General features: G+C 40.7%; 1 protein-coding gene across 1 annotated transcript in view; it reads right to left on the reverse strand.

Moving 5' to 3' along the window:
• Positions 1-14,621: 14,621 nt before the first annotated feature.
• The window catches only part of NSD3 (nuclear receptor binding SET domain protein 3), a 78,591-nt gene continuing 73,600 nt past the window's right edge, over positions 14,622-19,612 (reverse strand). The window contains exons 21-24 of the mRNA XM_054998287.1: positions 19,186-19,327; positions 17,699-17,805; positions 17,159-17,363; positions 14,622-15,380 (exon numbers count right to left, since the gene is read on the reverse strand). Coding sequence (XP_054854262.1) covers positions 15,139-15,380; positions 17,159-17,363; positions 17,699-17,805; positions 19,186-19,327 — 696 coding nt within the window. The 3' untranslated portion in view covers positions 14,622-15,138. The remainder of the gene's footprint in view (positions 15,381-17,158; positions 17,364-17,698; positions 17,806-19,185; positions 19,328-19,612) is intronic.

The raw sequence follows: 19,612 nt of genomic DNA on the forward strand, positions 1-19,612 counted from the left end.
CTTCTGGAAAACTCAGTCAAAGGCTATAACTCATTGTGTGCGTGTATATTTTGCATGGTTACATTGTTTGCTTTTCAGAGTATGGACCTGTGAACTACACAGGTAACTTGGCTGTGGGTGACACCTACAGGTCAAACAGTGGCACTTGAGTTGCTGCTACAACCAAGGTATGAAGATAAGAAGCCACTAGCTCTCAGAAAACCACTGATAATGTGCTTTTAACTATTTATTTACAAATTGAGAGAGTTGCTGGTGGCTTCAGTGGAAGGATAAAAGGAAAAGCTGAAGTGCGACCAAAGGAAGCTGCTTAGACCGAGTCCCACTATCAGTTCCTCTAAGCTTACCATTGCCTACTGCCACAAACCCACGTCCAACTCAGGCTGACCTTCCCCTACCCAGAGGTAAAACTTATCCTCTTTAAGCCTATGAAGCTGTATACTGGGCTGGGAAGCCTCTGGTGGTGTGGTTGATGTTAAGCTTCAACTTTCCTTCTTGTCCCACTCTTAGGGATTATTAAAAGTGGTTACCCAGCCAAGTCTTAGTAGGGGACAGATCAGGGGTTTGCACTTCCATTTAGTATAAACTGGCACACAAGGCTTGGGGAGGTTCAAAACGTAACTGAAGGCTTATTTACAGTAGGTAAAGGCAGGTAGGCAGGTGTTTGAACTGAAGAAACAAAGGTTTTTGTACAGGAACTTCACTGGTGTGAGGCACAAAACACTTGGAATAACACTAGGTTGCTGGCTTCTTTCAGAGGTTGACACTGCTTCACAGATGTTACACTTTATATACTCAAACACCAACACAGCACGACTTTCCCTCCTCTCTAGACTTAAGGGTGCTCCACTGAGACAAACCCTAGATACTGAGCAGGCATTATAGTTATGAGCTATGACCCTGTTCCTGGCACTGAAGGGGAGACTCCTCTCTACCCACTTCCTTGGCCCTCTATAATCCCCAGATCTCTTGAATCTAAGAAGGAATTAGTGCTGGTTTTCCCCACTTTAGTCCTAGGACTAAAAGTGTTTCACAAACATTATTTCCTCTCACAGAGGATTCTCTGGCTGACCCTCTCTGGTCTAAAGCCAGGCTCCCACTCTCTTTTACTCCCTTGTTTTCTCTCCAACTCCAACTGACAGCTTCCCCAACATTCCATCCCCAACTGCCATTTCAGGCTAGCCACATGTGGGCGGGGGGGGGGAGGAACATGTCAGTCATAGCTCACTGACTGGACATCTCAGCATCTGAAGCTGAGTCTGTCACACCTACTATGGCACAGGTTCTCTCAAAAAGAAAAAGGGGCTGGTTTCCCATCACTTGGTATCTGACATTGATTTTAACTGGAGGTACCAGGATTGAGTGGACACACAGAACATGAGCTCTGCCACTGAGCAATGGTTTCTTCCAAAATGTGAATCATTAGGAATTGCAAGCTCCCATTTTGGAAATGGTTCCTGTTCAGAGATCTTCCTTGGAGGTGGTTTTTGATAGACCAGAAATCCTTATTGGCTAATGTTCCCACATAAAAGTCTCTCTACACAAGACCTCTGATGTGTTCTTTACGTGTTGGGAGATGCAATGTTAGCTGGGAAGCATAGTTTGAAAGATAGAGCTAGCAGAGATCGCTCCGGAGGAGACAGCCCTTTGCACCTGTCATCTCCCCTAACCTTTTCCTGCTGAAGCTTGGTTAATTCAAAGTTTTAAACAACGAGGGTGGCAGGGTAAAAGCTCCGGAAGGGGAGACTGTCCAGCATACCAGAGGCAGCGGAGGGCTGTGAGAGAATCTGTCCCCTCACAAGCAATCTCTGTCAGCTCTGTCTTTCAAAGCTATGCTTCCTGGCTAACATTGCATCTCCTGACATTTGACGAACATGCGCCCATGTGTAGAGAGATTCACAGACAAGCTCATGTTACACAAATGCTGCAAACTAATGGGGGCAGGTGTTCCGAAGTAACTTATCCTTGTTTGAAGTTTCTCAGAAAATTTCAAATGCTTAAATTAGTCCACATTTTGTTTCAACATTACCTCTTAGATACTGTTGGATATAGGGATTTAGGAGAAAGCAAGATGTAATAGAACAGCACTGTTCTATTACAACTTTTTAGTATCAGTAAACTGATACTGTTCTATTACATATTATAAATTGTAAAGCAAAATTAATATTTCAAATATTCTAGAGAAATGAATGTTGTAAGCAAAAGATGAAATTTGCCTGATTCTGAATGTGGGTGAAATTTTGTTTCCACTGTATGCCGTACCTTGGAGTTAACTAATTCAAATAATTATCCCCTTACTTCTGAACTCTCAGTTCAGTGACACAGAATAGAATATCCACTTTCATCCACTAGCAGGGATTATTGTTCTTTACTGCAAGTCTCAAACGGTGGCTAAACAAGTGTAATCAATCCATATTTAATGTTTGTTTGTACTGTAGACACTGAATCAGAAGTGGTCTGATCTACATGCTGCAAGTTTGTGTAACATGAAGAGATTGCATAAAAAATTATTACCACTTCTGTTGGGAAAAATACCATCTGAGAGTATGCAGTACTTTACCTAGGTTGAGCTGGACTCCATTTCTGAATGTGTTCTACTGTACATTGGTCACAGATAATAATAACAACAAGAACAACAATAAAATACTCTCCATGCAACGTGGAAAAGTAAAAAATATTGAGGGAATAGAATATGAAAATTGTGACATTATGAAATCATTATCAAATAATGAAAATTATAAATATCTTGGAATATTAGAATTAGATAACATCCTGCATATGAAAGTAAAAGAAATGACTCAGAAAGAATATATCAAGATGGTACGAAAAATTCTGAAGTCATAATTAACTGGTGGAAATACAATCAAGGCCATAAATACATGCAAAAACTAATGAACATGCATCACTTTTTACACATGAAAAATGATGTTTAGGTTATATTTGCCATGAAAAATTGGTGGAAGAGGACTGTTACAAGTACATCAGGTAGTGGAAGAAAAGAGAGGCCTGAATGATTACATCAGTAGAAGTACAGAAAAATTACTACAGGCTGTGAAAACAGAAAACACATTAAAACAACTGAAACAAAGGCTGAATATAAGAAGAAACAGTCTGAGAATAGATTAACAATGCAATCCTACGAAGAGTTACACCAGTCTAAGCCCATTGAAATCAATAGACTGGAGTAACTCTCCATAGGATTGCACTGTAAATGGCTGAAAAAAAATGCTTACATGGGCAACATCCAAAAAATATTGAAGGAAAAAGTGACAACCTAACTTGGGCATGGTTGAAGATGGGCACAATCAAGAAAGAAACTGAAGGTCTGATCTTTGCAGCCCAAGAACAAACATTGCAAATGAATGTTATGAAAGCCAAAATTCAGAAAATCAGTGAAAATCCAAAATTGTCAACTTTGCCAGGAAAAAGATGAAACTGTGTCCCACCTTAATTGTGAATGCAGCAAAATTGCACAGACAGATTAGAAAGCTAGACATAACAGGGTCGCAAAGTTGATTCATTGGTCATTGAGTAAAAAGTATAATCTACCAGTATCAAAGAATTCATGGGAACATCAACTGGAAAAGGTGCTAGAAAATGATCACATCAAGATCTTATGGGATTTTAGAATACAAACTGATCAACACCTTGAACATAATATACCAGACTTAACAGTTGTGGGAAAAAATTGAAAAGTTTGGATAACTGACATTGTAATTCCAGGGGATGCCAGAGTCGAAAAAGAACAAGAAAAAATTATTAAATATAGAGATCTGGCAATAAAAACCACCTGACTATGGATGAAGAATACAATAATAGTCCCCATTGTCATCAGGGCGGTGGGAACTGTTTCGAAAAACTTCACAAATTATATGGAAAAACTGCAGCTTTCTGATACAACACCTACAGAACTGCAAAAGATGGCATTACTTGGAACAGTGTACATTTTACACCGATACCTGGCTGATACTTAGGTTTCTGGTGGAAACTTGTATCTGCTCAGCAAGGCCAATCAATAAGATGTGATCCTTATTTTCGATTGTGTTGTATGAAATTTTAATAATAATAATAATAATAATAATAATAATAATAATAATAATAATAGCAGCACTTATATACCGCTCTTCTAGACAGATTCGTGCCTCACCCAGAGCGGTGAACAAGTTAGTTTTATTATCCCCACAATATGGCTGGGGAAATGGGGCTGAGAGGAGTGGCTTACCCAAGGCCACCTATTGAACTCATGGCAGTAGCGGGATTCAAACCAGTAGAGTGCTGATTCGCAGCCAAACCACTTAACCACTGTTTTTTACTGCTGTCAAAGAGGCTGAAGTGCTGGGGAATTCCTACGTGCTAGGATTTCCGCACCCAAAAAATACAAATAATATTTCCCAAAGAGAAACTAATTGCTTTGGTGACTAGGTCTAATGGTCAAACCACCAAAATCAGCTCTTCAGCTGATGTGTCTTTGCCTTCCATCAACCATTGTAGATGCTGGTAAGGCAAAAAATCCTCACCTATGGGCCTTTGCACTCACACAGCATCTTGTTTAAAATTGGCCATAGCTACAGCCCAGCTTAAATGAGATACTGTGCATGTACAAATGCTCAAACCAGTGTTCTTTTGCCTTATTTAAATCAGGCCTGAGATAGAGTTCTTAACTTTGGATTTCAATAATTTTGACGTCTTAGAGCAGAATGCCTTTTTTCCCTAGAAAGGAATTTCTTAAAGAGAATACAGTGCTTCTATGCATGTACAAAGTGTTTCCACTAGTTATGGGAGCCACCTTCCGTTAAAACACAAAGGATTGTTATTGCTGCCAAAGATATTAGTAATAGATATTAGAGAAACAAAGAAGTGAGCATGTAACAATGACTACCTATACCACCTTACAACCCAGTTTTGTAACATGATTTTTTGTGATGCAATGTTATACTTACACTTCATTAAAAAGAAAACTTGCCACATCCAACTAAGAACACTGCAAACAATCCCCACAAAAAATCTACCTTTCCATCTTCCTGTTGCAATAATGAGAATGACATTCCAGCCAGGTCAGTAAGATTCTGTCAGTCTTACCCACAGATGGAAAAGGGAGGGAAAGATGAAAAACAAAATGTTAGGAAGTATAAGGCCTGGCCTGAGTCGTATGAAAAAGCAGGAGCTGCTGGACTGGCTGAAATTAGAATACTGAAAGGAGATGGAGTGCTTTCCTCCCCTTCTTAGGACATTTTTAGCTATGGCTTCAGGGGGGAGGAGAACTACTGTGCCCCACACAGAAGATAAAAGGTTTTCCCAAACCAACAGTTCATGATCTGCCCAAAGACAGTTAACCTGGAAAAGGTTAGGACATTTATAACAGACCTCACACCCCTCTTTTACAGCAATTCCTAGGGCCAATTACCAGGTAAAGCCCACACACAAAAAGAAATAGATATAAATCACAGACATTTTCCACAACAAATCTTCCTTGACTGTTTTTCAGGACCATGGGACCACCAATCTGTATCCCTCCCAAGTCACAACTCTTCCAAGGCAACCCCCTTCAATATTTCCTCAACTCCTCCCAAATCAACTCTATTATTCCCCTGAGGAAACACTCCCACAAGCACACATCAGCCCCCAATTCCATTGCAGGTTCTAACATCTCCTAACACTCCTCACTTAGTGTTCTCTCCTAGGCCTCACCTCTTTAATATTCCTCATGCTAGCTCTCCATTATTCCACTCAGGATTGCTTTCTACATCATCAATGTATCTCAATGTGACCCCATCTCGGGATACTTAAATACAAAGATTGGGGCCACGAAGCGACAAGACCTATCTTTCCAGAAACGTGAGAAAATTCCCAGGTTTGCAAAAAAAATTCTGAAATATATCTACACACACACACACACACACACACACACACACACACACACACACACACACACACACACACACACACAGAGGAAGATGGGTTAACCTCCCCCCACCAATAATAGCAGAGCCTGTAATTTTAAGATACAAATGCCCTTAGTGACCATTGCTAGGTAACAACAGTATTGCCAGCCTTCAAGCAATCAGTAAAAGGGACGGGAAGAGAGAAGGACCATTTCCAGGGCTGTTTTGACCTTTGAGGGAGGACTCACGGGGGACCAGGTCCACCAGCAACCACTGGAAAACTTGATACCATACAACTTACATGACCTACCCAGGACTAGCTGCTTGCTACTGTTCACAGCAGCCACCCAATGAAAGCCAGCGTGATGTAGTGGTTAGAGTTTGAGACTAGGATCTGGGAGGCCAAGGTTCAAATCCCCAGTCTCCTATGGTGCTCACTGGGTGATTTTGGGCCAGCCTCACGTTCAGCCTGCTTTAGGTACCCTTTGTGGAGAAAGGCAGGAGAGTAGATAAAAGATTGGTTGGTGAAAAGAGAAAAGGAATCAGGGAAAGATGAAGAGATGAGAGCTGCCAGGGGGAGGAAATAATGTGGGGAGCAAGCGATATCAGGAAAAGGAGATGCACCCCCCCCCCATGAGTCCTTGTGAGTTCTCCCAAAAGCAACTGGGCTTGGAAGCTGGTACTGCACAATTGGGTCTGGCATGGTGTAACTGGGTCTAGCATCTGGAACCATGAAGAATTTTCCCAGGGAGAGGCTGCCTGAGGAGGGAAGGAATGAAACCTGAAGATAAGGAGGCTGATAAATGTAGAAGTGGAAAGGGAGGGAGAGAAGGAAACAGGAAAAGGGGAGAGCATATGGGGGACGCCAGGAGGACAGAAAGAGGAGATAGTGTGGGGAAGGGATAGGGAATACAGGAGAAATGGAGGAGTTCCTCACAGGTTTTTCTAGGTAGTCAAAGCTGAAGATGGAGGGCAGAGATAAAATTTGGCTGGTGGGTGGGAAGGAGAGAAGGAATCAGTAAAAGGAAACAGGCTATAGGAGCTTTTAGGGAAGGAAAAGAGGTGGCTGGGGAAATACTGGGGGAGGAGGAAATGGAGATACCCCCAAGTCCTTGCATCACCTCACTTGTCAATATATCAAATTCTTAATGTGACCAAACCTGTGGATACTTAAATCCGGAGATTGAGGCCATGAACAAAAACGTTTCAGGTTTGCAGAAAAATCTGAAAACAATGGGAGGTTAACCCCCTCCAACCCAATACAAGTAGCGGCTACAATTTTAAGAAATGAATACACTCGGTGACCATTGCTAGGCAACCGTAACAGTGTTGCCAGGTTTCCAGCCCGGGTTTGTCAGTAAATGTTAGGAGAGTGGGGGAGGAAAGGGCCCTTTCCAGGACGGTTTTGGCGTTTGAGGGAGGACTCGTTAAGGCCAGGTCCACCAGCAACCACTGGGTTGCTACCACCTTAATTGCATGACTCACCCAGGCCCGATTGCTTGCAGCCACCCATGAAAGCCAGTGTGGTGTAGTGGTTAGAGTTTCAAGCTAGGATTGGAAAGACCCTGGTTTGAATACCTCTGCAGTAGAAGGTCACTGGGTGACCTTAGGCCAGTTACACATTCTCAGCCTAACCTATCTCACAGGGTTGTTGTGACGATACAGTGGAGGAGAGGATATAAGCTGCTTTTGGTTCTCACTATGGAGAAAAGTGGGGTATAAGTAAATACATAAATATAGCTGAAGATGGGGGAGCAGTTAAAAGGTAGGTTGGTGAGTGGATGGGAGGAAAAGAAGGGATGAGGAGAAAAGAAAGTAGGGAAAGGTAAGAATATAACAAGATAAAAAGAGGAAATACTGTGAGAAGAATGATATGGGGAAGAGTGATATGCCTCCCACTAGGCTCCCCACTAAACAACTGGACTCGGCCTGGTGGTTGGCCCAACGCAACCGGGCCACAGTTTTCCCAAGTAGAGGCTGCCAGTGGAGGAAAGGAGGGGTGAGCTGAAGACAGGGGAATAAAGGTAGATTGGCTGGTGAATGGGAAGGAGAGAAAGAAACAAGAAAAGCTGCTTTCAGGAAAGAGGAAATAAGCTGGTGAGGGAAAGAGGAAATACCCCCTGCAAGTCCTTGTCAGTCTCCCATTGTATATTGTAATCCCTGTTTTTCAGGCTTTCCTTTCCCCAAGACTGTACGGTCTTTTCTTCCAGGAGCTCCCCTTTGTTTTCCCTACCCCTGCAGAGATTCTCACTTTCCCCTTCCTCCAAGATTGCATTGGAAAGAAGGGAGCAATCTCCAGTAGATCATACCCCATCATAACCTTTCCTATGATGGGGGCCACCACCTTCCCTTTGGAGCCCCTACTCTGGCTTGCTTCTAGTTTTTGCAAATTTAGCTATGAACAATCCAGTTCCTGCATGCAGGTTTTCAAATTCCTGTAGAGAATTCACATTTTGATAATTATTATATAGAACAGTTTGGCTGCTGGACCCTGTCTTCTGACTCATAAAATATAATGTCTTCTGATTCATAAAATTCTCTGCCCTTAGATATTTCCTTCATACCTACACCTGTTGCATTCCCAGAAATCCCAGCACAAAAACCTCATTCTGGCATATGATGCGCCCCTTGGTTACCTGCAGCACGCCCAAGCAAAGAATTGTACCCATCTCAAACTTAACCTTGTTTGAAAAGAACAATACAGAAAAAGAAAGAAAGAAACCTCCCAACGATATATTTAATGGAACATTCAGAACAATTTATTGAAGTCAACCTCAAGCAAAGATTTAATCAGTGGAATGTCATTTTAAAAACCTTTCCAAATTAATTCTCACAGAAGCAAAAACACATCTGAATTCCAAAGTATTTGTAAAATAAAAAAGGCAACATCTCAGTAAATATAATGTACAAAAATTATATGTTTCTACCATCACTCACATTCAGTAAGAAGCTAAAATATTACAGGCAATTCTAGATACACTATGACTAGTAAACAATGACTTATCTATGTACAGGTTAACCAAGCTTTATAGATTTCACACTATGCAAGAGAACATAGGCTAAACAACAAACCCCCCCCAAATGTTGTTAAGTCTCAAAGTCTACGCAGCAACATCAAGTCATAATACAGTAACGTCCCCATGGAACACCCCCAGGGAAAAGTAACACTACTTGTTAGTGTCAAGAGCTTCTCTTCTGGTCTGAGATACTCCTAAGATACTGACTTTTAAGTGAATATCAATGATTTTGCTATTAAAGACTCTGGTGATTTTTGTTAAAATAACATTTCACAGAATCTACAAAGTTTGGTACATAGTAACAAGGTCTACAGAAATAACAATTCTACAAAGTCATTGTTACAGATAAAGAGTACACGGGAATGGAGACAAACTGTTGGTATTTTGGTGTCTGTTGTGCATATCACTTTTGTGGGTACAAATGGATTTTTTTTATAGCAACCCCAGAATAAGCACATACCCTTATAACAATAAAAAGACACAGTCGTGTTACTAGCCAGTCATAATAGCTATTTTACCATCTTGGTTTTCAATGGCAACACAAATATTTGCTCAAAAATACAGGGTGTGAGGGAGCAGGACAATCTGTTTTCTGTTGAAACGGATAAGCAAATATAAAGTTTTTTCATCCAGTTCATTCTTTGTGAAAAATAATTCTTTAAGGATGTCCAGTGCTAGGGCTGTGGAATGGGTGTTTGGGAGAGGATCCAACACCACTTGCTTCTTTCCAAAAGCAGGAAAAGAACCCAATACAATAATAAGTAAAGCTGCTGTGTACAGCTGTCTTTTAGTGCTACATAGGAAGCAGTGAACAGACTTTGGCAAGGTGGCAGTTACTATCCTTTTATTTGAAATGAACACATGCTGAGCATTCTCCATTCCTCTGAATGAGGTGCACAAAATTTCTGCAGAAGCCCCACCCAAAGAAACAAGGGCACACACAGCAATAGTGCACAGCTGACGGGTTGCACTCCAAGGCTTCTGGATGAAATGCATGTGCATGAAAAGTATGCTTCATTACCTCCTACCCTCTCCAACCAAGGAAGTCCCCCCTCACCCAATTACATCTGCATCACATCTTGACACACAAACAGAATGCAACACAAAGCTGACTTCCTCAACTCCCCCCTAAAGAAAACAAAGAAAGAAGCTATCTACAGTACATCCAGGAGTGTTCTGATAAGTGCAAGTATTTTTGTAGAAATGCATAAAAGGGGTAGGAAAGAGGAAAGAAACTAATTTAGTAGTGAGAAGTAAACACGTAGGAAAGTCATAAGGTTGCCAATGTCTCCTGCAACTACTCTTTGTCTTTAAGAACCAAGTCCTTTCCTTTTGCTTTGTGCCCATACCATGCAACTGAAACGGAAAGCATATTTTGAAACTCAATGTTAAGGCGGGAAAAGAAACTTTCACAATAACCATATAAAAATGCATAAATAAAATACAAGCTGTAAAAGTAAGAATGTGAACAGCTTCAAGTACATTAAACCCTGAATTCAATGAGGCAGAAGTTCCAATGCTAAAGTGACTAAATTCGTACCAGCGGCAAACATCCCCCCCAATCCTACCCATAACGTATCAGTATATACAGTCACTATGGTTAGAAGTTCAGTCAATGATTTGATAGTAATTACATCTTCCCAATACCACCTGTACATGTTAAGAGGTAACAGTTCAAGTGGAAAGACCCATGTAATATCAAACTTCCTATTTACTTCATGTTCATAGACGTTTTAGAGAACCATTTCGCACACTGCATTTTAAGTGTATAAATATGCATGAAGGCTGTGTAAAAAAAATGTATGAAGCATGAACTGGTACCACACGTACTAAAAATATAAGCTATAGTACTTACAAACGTCTGTTTTAAAACACGTAGTTGATATAAAGCTCCAAAGTCACCCATATAAGCAGACTTACATCTTTGGGCTAAACCCTGAGCGGGTATGCCTAAGACTGGAGATATATAAAAAGTAATGCAATGATCATGGAGCAGGAAGTTGTCCCCAAGAAAAGACTCATAAATTAACGATGAATTTTTTGATTTGTCTTGCCCTAAAATGAATACCAAAGGCAGATAAAAAATTACTGATGAAGTAACAACTACCTCACATAGCAGAAAGTCTTCCAGAGAGCTAGTGAATACTCAGGGAACACTAATGCAGCGTAAAGTGCAAAGCGGCCAACTGCTATTTCCCGGTATTTATGGATAAGGACCTCCTTATTGCTGTTTTCACAGTACTTTTTCCAAAAAGCACTGCTTGTGGCAGTGTATCTTTGTCACCAAAACTGCAATGTGAGAAGCAGTTCTCAAGCTCTGGTGAATGTTAAGATGACAATTCAGCCAGAAAGCTTCCTCCCCCTACAGTAAGCAATTCTGAAACAGCGAGTATCTTCCACTCTTGTATCCAATGATTAAAATAGCAAGAAAAGAAAACTTCAATATTCTAGTGCTTGTCCCATTATGGAACAAGTCTGCAAACATTCTGGTCTTAACAAAGGTGTGGAGAGTCCATGTAAAGCAAAATCTAAAGAGCTCTATATCCTGCCCAGATTATCATTTGTGCATACAGTGTCCTAGCCAACTTCACTACCAGAATTCTTGCAGAATGTCTTACAGGCTACCCTGAGTCACTAGGTAGGAATTGTTTTAAAGGCAATGGATAAAGCAGCTGTGCTTAGTCCCCCTCTCTGCTGAATATCTGCCATATATAAGCAGGCACAGTGGGAGAGAATGCCTGCTGGCCAGGCCTATGGTACAAGAAGGGAAATCTGACATGCAGGCCTGCAGCTGGTTCAACCCTAGCTCCATATTGTTGCTCCAGCAACTCATTTTTAAAAAGGCAAGCTGACTAAACAGCTAAAACACACAGAAAAACCTGAACATTCAAGAAGTTTCAATGTTGCCATTTCTCTCACTGAAATTCTCTTTTACTCCATGATTAGTATTTTTATAAAGCCTTCCAGCTGCTTTTTAAACTCGGGTTTTTTTAAAAAAACCAAATAACAAAAAGCTCAATTCAAGAATAATGAATAATAAAAAGAAGTGTTTTAAAAGCAGTCATGTCTGTAAAGCTAAGAACTGAATTAATCTCACAGATATCTTAAGCTTGATGAAGAGCCTTAAGCAGGATTCAAAAGTCCTTTTTTAAAAAACAAAACAAAGGTATCGTCCAATAAAAATACCTTTATTCATACAGCTTACAGCAGCGAAATCTAAAACAATGATGTAAGCTGTAAACGGACATAGCAATGGAGTTACCATTTAATTCATGACTAGGGCCGGCTTGCTCTTTGGCTGAATGGGCACTTGCCTCGGGATTGCCTAGCAGCCAACTACCCAGTGATCCCACATGCAATTTATTCTATATATTTATAGAAATGTTCTTATCTGATTTTCCTCAAAAACTGCACTCAAGGCTCCAGCACTCCTCTCTGTTGGGTTTCTCAAATCCAAGTGCAACAAACTTCCCAGGAGAGATAAGGCTGAAACTGTGCATGGTAGTTGGGAGAGGCAGGGGGAGCTGGGGGAGAGGGGCAGTGAAGGGGAGATGCAGCACAAAGTGCCAAGGAAATAGGAAACATGTTCCAAGTGCCAAGGAAATAGGAAACATGAAACAGACTCTGTCTATAGTGCTATAATACTTAGTTTAATCCTGCCTAAAGTTAGCAGCCTGCTACATTTCAAATCCCATCATTATGTTTGTTGCTTAAATCTTAGGGAAACTATTTTCCCTCTCAGAATGCACCGAAACGGGATTCGGGCATTGCCTTGCAACTTCCCTTCCTGTTCAATAACAGGGAAGTGTGGGGAAGGGAGCACAAAAGAGTTAAGAGTATGTGTGTCTGTTCTGTGCCCACCAGACTGAAATGGACCAGGAAAAACATTGTACAAAAACTGCAGCAGCAAGGAAAACACTGGGCCTGAAAGGGGGAGTAGGGAGAAAGAGATTTTAAAAAGCTACAACCTTCAGAAAATCTATTTTTTTAATACTTAAAAACAAACTGTAGTGTCTTAAAAGTTACCTTTAGTGTAATCAAATGCTTAGCATCTTTTATCGCTCTGTGCCATTCAATTGGCTCAGAAATAGGTTCAGATATAAAGCAAAAAAATAAAATGGGGGGGGGGGTTCAAACTGAGCTGCAGCTAAAATACATTTTCAGGTGCATTAAAGAAATGTAGTGTGTTTAATTATTTGACACCTGGGGCAGGGGAGATTGTGACTCCCAGAAACTGCATTTTCTTTGCCGTTAGATTATATACATTTAAGAAGGAGAATACAAAATCTAAGCAACATAACCTCCTGCATCGTCAAAGGATATCAGTTTGTTTTCTGGCACTGGCAAGTTAGTGTCTGAAGTTGAGCTTTTCTCTGTAATTAATGCACATTTATAATTCAACCAAATGTCTTCATGGTTATAAATTAATTACTTTCAGATGAGATACTTAGAGCACCCAGTAGGAGAAATTTCAGTGTAAATTTCAGCTTAGTGCAGCATTGTTGCCTTATGGAGTAGCACCACCGAACAAGTTAACTTTTGGGAGATACACACCACTCTGTCAGACTTAGTGCTTCTGCAAGGACTGTTCATACCCAGTTAAGGAAGTGCTTTAAAAATGCTGTATTGTGTTCAAATGAGGTGACCATCATTATTCCATGAAGAGATTCCATCTGATTAAGCTACACATAAAGTCAATTCCAGAGCTCCAGTACAAATATCCAAATAATATGGCATCCACAGAGAAAGATGAAGCTTGGTCCAAGGTCACTAGATTATTAGATCATAGACAAGCACCATGAAACAAACACAGAGCTGCAATCTAAAGTCCACATGTTGAAGGCCAAAGAAACTCTGTCTCCCCAAAGATAAAGCATGGTGTACCATAGTGGAACCTTCACAGGGCTAGGGTACATGTCTTGCTCTTTATATGATCCATGAAGCAAGAGCCTGTTGGAGCCAAGCTAGGGAAGAGCCTTCAGCCTCAAGCTGAGAAGACAGGAGATTCCTACTCTGATCTTCAAAGTATGACAGATCATACTAGGCAGAAGAAAGCACCTTTTTAAATCCTCTCTGCTTAATTGCCCTAAAATGCAAGCAATGGCAGAAAAGTAACCTATGTGTAATTAAACTGGGGACCAGGCAAAACACGAAGTATCCAGAGACCACCTACAGCTTTTTAACAACATCTCCAGGGGATTATGACATACACAACCCACCAGAAATTTCTCTTGCACAAGTGCTGTTGAAATGAAGTGGAGTTTCAGAAAGCCAGTACATAAGAAGCTCCTAGTGGATTATACTTTTTTGAAGTTGTTGCAAATGGAGTAAAACGGAACACACTTCAAGAATAAGTGGGTCACATTTCATTTCTTGTGGGAGAACTTCTTTTTCCTAGCATCATGCAACTTACTGCAAAGCTAGAGGACATAACATCAATCTTCTGTCTCAAAACTCTTTGTCCCCTGTAAACTTACTGGAATGAAGACATCTCACTGTCAGCAGCCACAACAAGCTTTTGTTTCACCCCCTAACAGATTTATCTGAAAGGCCACTGGTGTGGGAAGAGGGCTTATTTTTATATTTCTAAAGCTTGACTGGAGGGGGTGGGGATACAGATAGATAGATAGATAGATAGATAGATAGATAGATAGATAGATAGATAGATAGATAGATAGATAGATAGATAGATAGATAGATAGATAGATAGATAGATAGATAGATAGATAGATAGATAGATAGATAGATAGATAGATAGATAGATAGATAGATAGATAGATAGATAGATAGATAGATAGATACCAGACTGGTGTTGCTACTCCTTTTAGACACATTGACTGTAATAGAACCAGAAATCCTCAAAAGTCCATTAAAAATTAAATAAATAAATATCTTGCTATGTTTGGTTTCTACACTCAAAGAAGATACTTTTAGCATGATGTCTTTTTTTTCTTCAATGTCAGAAAGGTTTCCTCTTCTAAGAACAAAAAGAAGGATGCCAAGACACTTCTTTTCATCCTGCAAGAGCCTGAAGCACACACTCACAGGCCAAGAGATGGGCCACGTATGCCAGAGGCTGCTCACCACTGCTCAAAAACAGATGGTCCCTGTTTGAGTTCCACGGAAGCAGTCCCAAAGACAAAGAATGAGGGTGCCATGGCACTTAATCCAAATTCACAATGATTTGCACTCAGGCGGGGTATAGGTTTGTGGGTTTGGGTTTTGTCCCCCTAAACAGAAGCTCATTCTTTTGACTCTTCATCAGGATTTTGCTGTTCCAATCGGCGCTTGATCTTGCTCCAATACTCTGGTGCCACTGGAGCCTTAGGATTGTGTTCAGAGCAGCATGGACGTCCATCCAAGGCTGAGGCCACAAGTGCCCCTTTTTCATGATCCTTGCAATAAGAATGAGGGCAGAATTCACAGAAAGAAACAGCAGGGTTGCCACAGATGTCACACTGGTGCCATGGACATTCCCACTTTCCTGAAGACAGCAAGATGGAGTAACAGGAAAGAAAATATATTAGTGCAAGTAATAGGCAGTAAGTATCCTGTAACCAGTCATTACCTGAGAGACGAGAAGTCTTCCTGTGTGATTTCTTAATTTATAGTATGCATCTAGCTGTCATACAAACATTCTGCTGACATATTAATTATACTTCTAGATTAACATAATGGTCAACTGAAACAATTGATTTGGAAATAATCCCAATTAATCCTATGCTTTTTAACAGAAGCGAGAAAATGAGCATAGCTTAGCTCTGGAGAAATCCAAATCTCCAAAAGAGGGATCTGAATTGTCTGAGATATGGCTCTAATGTTAACTCTCATTATGTTAGGGTAAAGGAAGGAAGACTCCTATGTAATAAATTCAATGAAAACAAATCTTTGTTCCACGGACAAATAATTCCATATATTAGCAAAGTAGTTGATGAAGGTGTGGACATGCTGGGAAGCAAGACATTATCCCCTCATTGATCTCAGTCCAGTGACAAGACAAGCTGGAATGTTGTGGTGTTGGGACAGTCAGAAAAAGTTACAATGGCAAGATTGCCAGAGGCTTTCTGGAAAAAAGTATGCCTTCTGCTGACTCATTTAGGCGAATCTTGACAAGATGGAAGTGTTACTGGTGAGCAGAAGATCTGGCCTGGGGTTTAAGGTGTCACCCATGCTGGATGGGGTTCCACTCCCCATGAAGGAACAGGTCTGTAGTTTCAGGGTGCGCTTAGGCCCCAGCCTATTGCTCAATAAGCAGGTGGCAGCTAAAGCCTAGAGAGCCCTTTACCCACTTCAACTGGTTAGCCAGCTGAGGCCTTTCCTGGGCAGAAAAGATCTGGCCACTGTGGTGCATACCCTGGTTACATCTAGATTAAATTACTGCAATGTGCTCTACATGGGGCTGACTTATGAAAACTATTTGGGAACTTCAATGGGTAAAGAATGCTGCAGTCAGGATTCTGACCGGAGTAGGTTGCAGGGACCATATCACTCCAGTCATGGCCCATCTACACTGGCTCCCAATGTATTTCTGGGAGCAACTAAAGACGCTGGTGTTGACCTTTAAAGCCCTATATGGCTTGGGATACCTGAAGGACCATCTACTCCCATACGAACCTACCAACCACTATGATAGACTTCACCGTCAGCAGGTGAAGGCTTAATTTTGTTTGGCATTCCCTCAGGGATCCCTCCTTCCTACCCTATGTTTTAATTGCTGTTTCCTGTGCTTTTAGTTTTGGCTTAATTTTTTTAATGATGTATTATCATGTTTTATTTTAACTGTTAGCTGCCATGGTGGACTTAATAAGGGACAGTATGGTGGGGTATACATTTTGTGAATAATAAATAATGTTCTCAAAAGTCCTCATTCTCCCAATGGAGATCTTGTACAATTGTGCAGCACAGCATAAGTAGCCACATGCTAAGGTAGCCAGAGTCAAGATGTCTTAGTCATATACTAAGCAAAGTAGCTACTATCAAGAGAACTATATGGGAAGCTATGTGCTAAATGCACATTTCATGCAAAACAATGCTAACTATTCGAAGAGGGGAATAATTCAAACCAAAAATGACTCTGATGTTATTAACCATTCCCCTGAACTCTGCATAGCTACTGCTTTACAAATATGGCTAATTAATTTCTCACTCCAAGAATTACATAAAATCACACTGAATCACCTTGATACAGTACAAACTGTACATAGAGCCCTGCTGACAACTGTGAAGGGGATAACCCATCAATGGGTATCAAACGGCACCTACCAAAAGGTGGCTGCGTCAAGTTAAGGCAGAGGAGGTGGTACGCTTTGGGACAGTCTTTTTTGTCGCACATGACGAGTTCACCCCCATCTCCACACTGGAAACAGTTGTCCTCATGCATCTGCTTCTGCTCTGTTTTAATCTTCCGTTTCTTCTGTTTCAACTTGGCATTCTTTGCCTTCTCTTCATTTGCGGTTGCACATGCTGTCTGGAAGGTGGAAGGAAGGAATCATGGTGTCACAGGAACGTAAAAAACACTTTTTTTAAAAAATAAGGAGTCAACATTTAGCCCTGTCCTCCTACTGTTTCTAAGGGTTAGAGAGCAAGGGCAACTGAAGATGCAGAAAACCTGTAATCACAAGTATATGCTGATCCAGGCAGGCACTACATGCTTTGTTTCAGACAGTACCAGGGAAGAATGACCTTTTTATTCCTGATCATGCTATCTAAGGATATTTTGAGATGAGACACGACATTACATCAAGAGGTCCCTATTTGCAGCTGTTCTCCTGGAGGCTTGCATTTCCCCCTTTACACACTAACCTTTGGACGCACTCCTAGGAACCCACTGCAGTTATCTGCTCCACAGTGGCATTCTGTCCTGCCATTCCCCAAACAGTCCAAATTATAGTTAAATGTTAACTCCATCCCTGGAAGTTAAAGAGAAGCAGGTTACACAGTACATATTTGAAAATCAAGGTCAGCATCATAAAGTGCTTTTGCCTCATTAATCAATTAAGCTTGCATATCAGTTAAACAATTCTTTAAAAAAGCATACCCCCCTTAGTCATTTCATGTACATGTTTGCAACAGGCATGTTCTTTGAATTTGCACACACATATCTCACACCCAAGGGAATGCCACTTCTATGATGGTATCTCCCACCCACAGTTTTTGTACAAGCTGATATTAAAAACAATTAGTTTTAATAAAGCAGCCTTCATTGACTCATCTATCCAAATAATTAAATAGTGTCATCCTAAGTTACATTTAACTTTACAAACAAGACAAAGCAGAACTTGTGCTATTCACACAGAATTTTTCAAAAAATATCTTATGTTCAGAATTATTTATTTAGTAGCATCACCATCCAACAATAATGCATTAATCACTTCACAGCCATTAAGAAATAAAAACATTTTAACTAACATCAGTAATATCTTAAACCACCAGAAGAGATGCAATAAATACAATTCAGCATAAACAATTAGCAAAAACTTTCTAAACCTTAAAAGAAGGGAACAAATTTATAACCAACAAAATGAAAAGAGACCAAAAGAAGTTCTCCACAGTCTGTCAATACAATGGTATGAGCATCCCTCTCTCTCTGTGAGAGAACCGCAACAGTTAGCAATGTGCTTCGGCAAATTAAAAAGGGGTTTGCCTGGTACCTAACCCTAGGTGCCAGCTATGGGTAGGGCATTCCACAACTAAGGTGCTGCCGCAGAAAAGGCCCTGTCTCTGGTCAACACCCATTTACTTTAGGAGACGTAAGCACACCGAGCAGTCACGGATGTGAATCTTAACTGGCAGGATGTTTAATACAAACATAGATTGTTCTTTACGTATCTTACTCGCAGGCCATTTTGGATGTTAAAGAGTAAGTACCAGAACTTTGAACTGAACCTGGAAATGTACTGACAGCCAATGAAGTTCTTTTAGAACTGGGAGGATTTGAGGCAGCCATCTGAAAACTTCAGCACCTTCAGAGGTCGATAGCAAAGAAGGCTAGGAAGTAGAGTTTTACAGAATAATAACAGTGTGCTTACATACCACTCTTCTAGACAGATTAGTGCCTACTCAGAGTAGAGAACATAGTCAGTGTTATTATTGAAAAGAGTCCAGTAGCACCTTTAAGACTAACCAACTTTATTGTAGCATAAGCTTTCGAGAATCACAGTTCTCAAGTTGGTTAGTCTTAAAGGTGCTACTGGACTCTTTTTGATTTTGCTACTACAGACTAACACGGCTAACTCCACTGCATTTAGTGTTATTATTACCTCCACATTACAGCAGAGAAGCATTCTTACCTGCAGGAATATCACATAGAGCAAAAAGTCCAACTCGGACATCCCCATTCACCGTCCACTTCTGGGTCTCACAGTTGGGATTGCAGCTGTGGTTCATGAAGCGTGAATAATTCCCCTTTGGGCCAGCATCTATTATGCGGTCCTACAGCAAGGAGACCCAAAAAACAGAGTCAAAGACACAGTAAAGATTTACAACTACAAATGTTAGCATAGGTTTTAAGACAGGTGCTTATGCATAAATTAATTGCAGATAATATTCTTTTTGCTTAGAAACAATAGTTTATACAGAATTCAGTATGTATTTGTGCACGTAGAATGACTAGCAGGTGACCAGGGGAATACAGAGCCTTCAACATTCTTATACAAGACATAGAGGAAAAAGTATGCTTTGGGAAGTTCCCCAGTTCAAAGCACACCTTACCTGAAA

The sequence above is a fragment of the Eublepharis macularius genome, chromosome 14 (assembly GCF_028583425.1).
Source record: "Eublepharis macularius isolate TG4126 chromosome 14, MPM_Emac_v1.0, whole genome shotgun sequence".
NCBI classification, from domain to species: domain Eukaryota; kingdom Metazoa; phylum Chordata; class Lepidosauria; order Squamata; family Eublepharidae; genus Eublepharis; species Eublepharis macularius.